This window comes from Agrilus planipennis, unplaced genomic scaffold (genome assembly GCF_000699045.2).
Source record: "Agrilus planipennis isolate EAB-ADULT unplaced genomic scaffold, Apla_2.0 scaffold295, whole genome shotgun sequence".
Classification (NCBI taxonomy): Eukaryota; Metazoa; Arthropoda; class Insecta; order Coleoptera; family Buprestidae; genus Agrilus; species Agrilus planipennis.
In genome coordinates this window covers 306,461-307,596 of record NW_020439009.1, presented here as the reverse complement: position 1 = coordinate 307,596, position 1,136 = coordinate 306,461, and the positions used below count along the sequence as shown (strand labels likewise).

The following is a 1,136-nucleotide window of genomic DNA, read 5'->3' as shown; positions in this document are numbered from 1 at the left end:
CTCCTCTTTCGATCCCTCCCACCCCCAGCCCCGAAGGGGGTGGGGGCCATCATCTAGACCTTTACCATAATTCTTTTACTAACAATTTAACAAAATTAAAAAAAGACGAGATTTATTTTTATAATAATTTCTAATTCGTTTCTTACATAGAATCAATGAGAGCTTAAATAAATCCATTATTTACAAAATGTACAATAATACCTCTCATTCGTTCCTTGAAGATTTCGTTTTTCACAATATCCGAATTTACAAAGGATTTCGTTAAATCATCCTTATTGCTTCCTATTTGTTCCATATCTAGCGCTTCATTATGAATCGGATTGTAGTACATATTCAATAGCGAGGCTGCCATTACAAGGCCAAACTTAGAATATAATTTCCAGTGATTTTGAAGGTCATTGAATGAGAAAACTTTTTGTACATCAGTACCCATTTCCGTTAAAGCTAATGATAAACTATCGTGGTATAGTTTCAAATAACAATCTAAATTGTCAAACACCTCCTGAGGAGCATTGCAGTAGAGAAAATAACACAAATCAACAACTGGTGACGATAGTCTTGAACATTGCCAGTCCAGGAATACCGCCTTATTTATGCTTTTCATATTCTGGGAATCCTACATAAAATTAGAAACATATTTAGCAATAACATTAAACATTAAACTGATGTATATTAAATAAGAAAGTATGGTTGTAGAGCGATTCCTAATCATGTGTTCTTTCGCGAATCTATGTAACATCAATTTTTTCATAAATTAATGTATATACTGAAGATCATTCAGAATTTAAGGCGTAACAATTATTGTCAAGCATTTGAAAATGACGATATTAAAAAATGTTGGAGATACCAATAACAAATTAAGTCAGCAACTGATAATACTTTTACCGAATTAATAAGGGGAAATGAATCTCGAAAACGATACAAGAGACATTATGATGGAAAAAGAGTCATTCTGAAGGCGGAATGTCATACGAGGGTGGATTGATAAGTTTCCGGCCTGACCAAGAAAAACAAGGTTTTTAAAAATTTTTTTTTTTTATTTCTCAACATAATCTCCTCCAAGGCTGATACATTTCTCATAGCGGTGTTCCAGTCTATTAATGCCATCTCTATAGACTGATTCGTCAAGCTCCTCA

At 33.2% G+C, this 1,136-nt stretch overlaps 1 protein-coding gene across 3 annotated transcripts in view; it reads right to left on the bottom strand.

Moving 5' to 3' along the window:
• Positions 1-116: 116 nt before the first annotated feature.
• Positions 117-1,136, bottom strand: part of LOC108741959 — a 55,009-nt gene continuing 53,989 nt past the window's right edge. For all 3 annotated transcript variants that reach the window (XM_018476940.2, XM_025976141.1, XM_025976142.1), the window contains exon 3: positions 117-616. In XM_018476940.2, the coding sequence (XP_018332442.2) occupies positions 164-616 (453 nt within the window). In that variant the 3' untranslated portion in view covers positions 117-163. The remainder of the gene's footprint in view (positions 617-1,136) is intronic.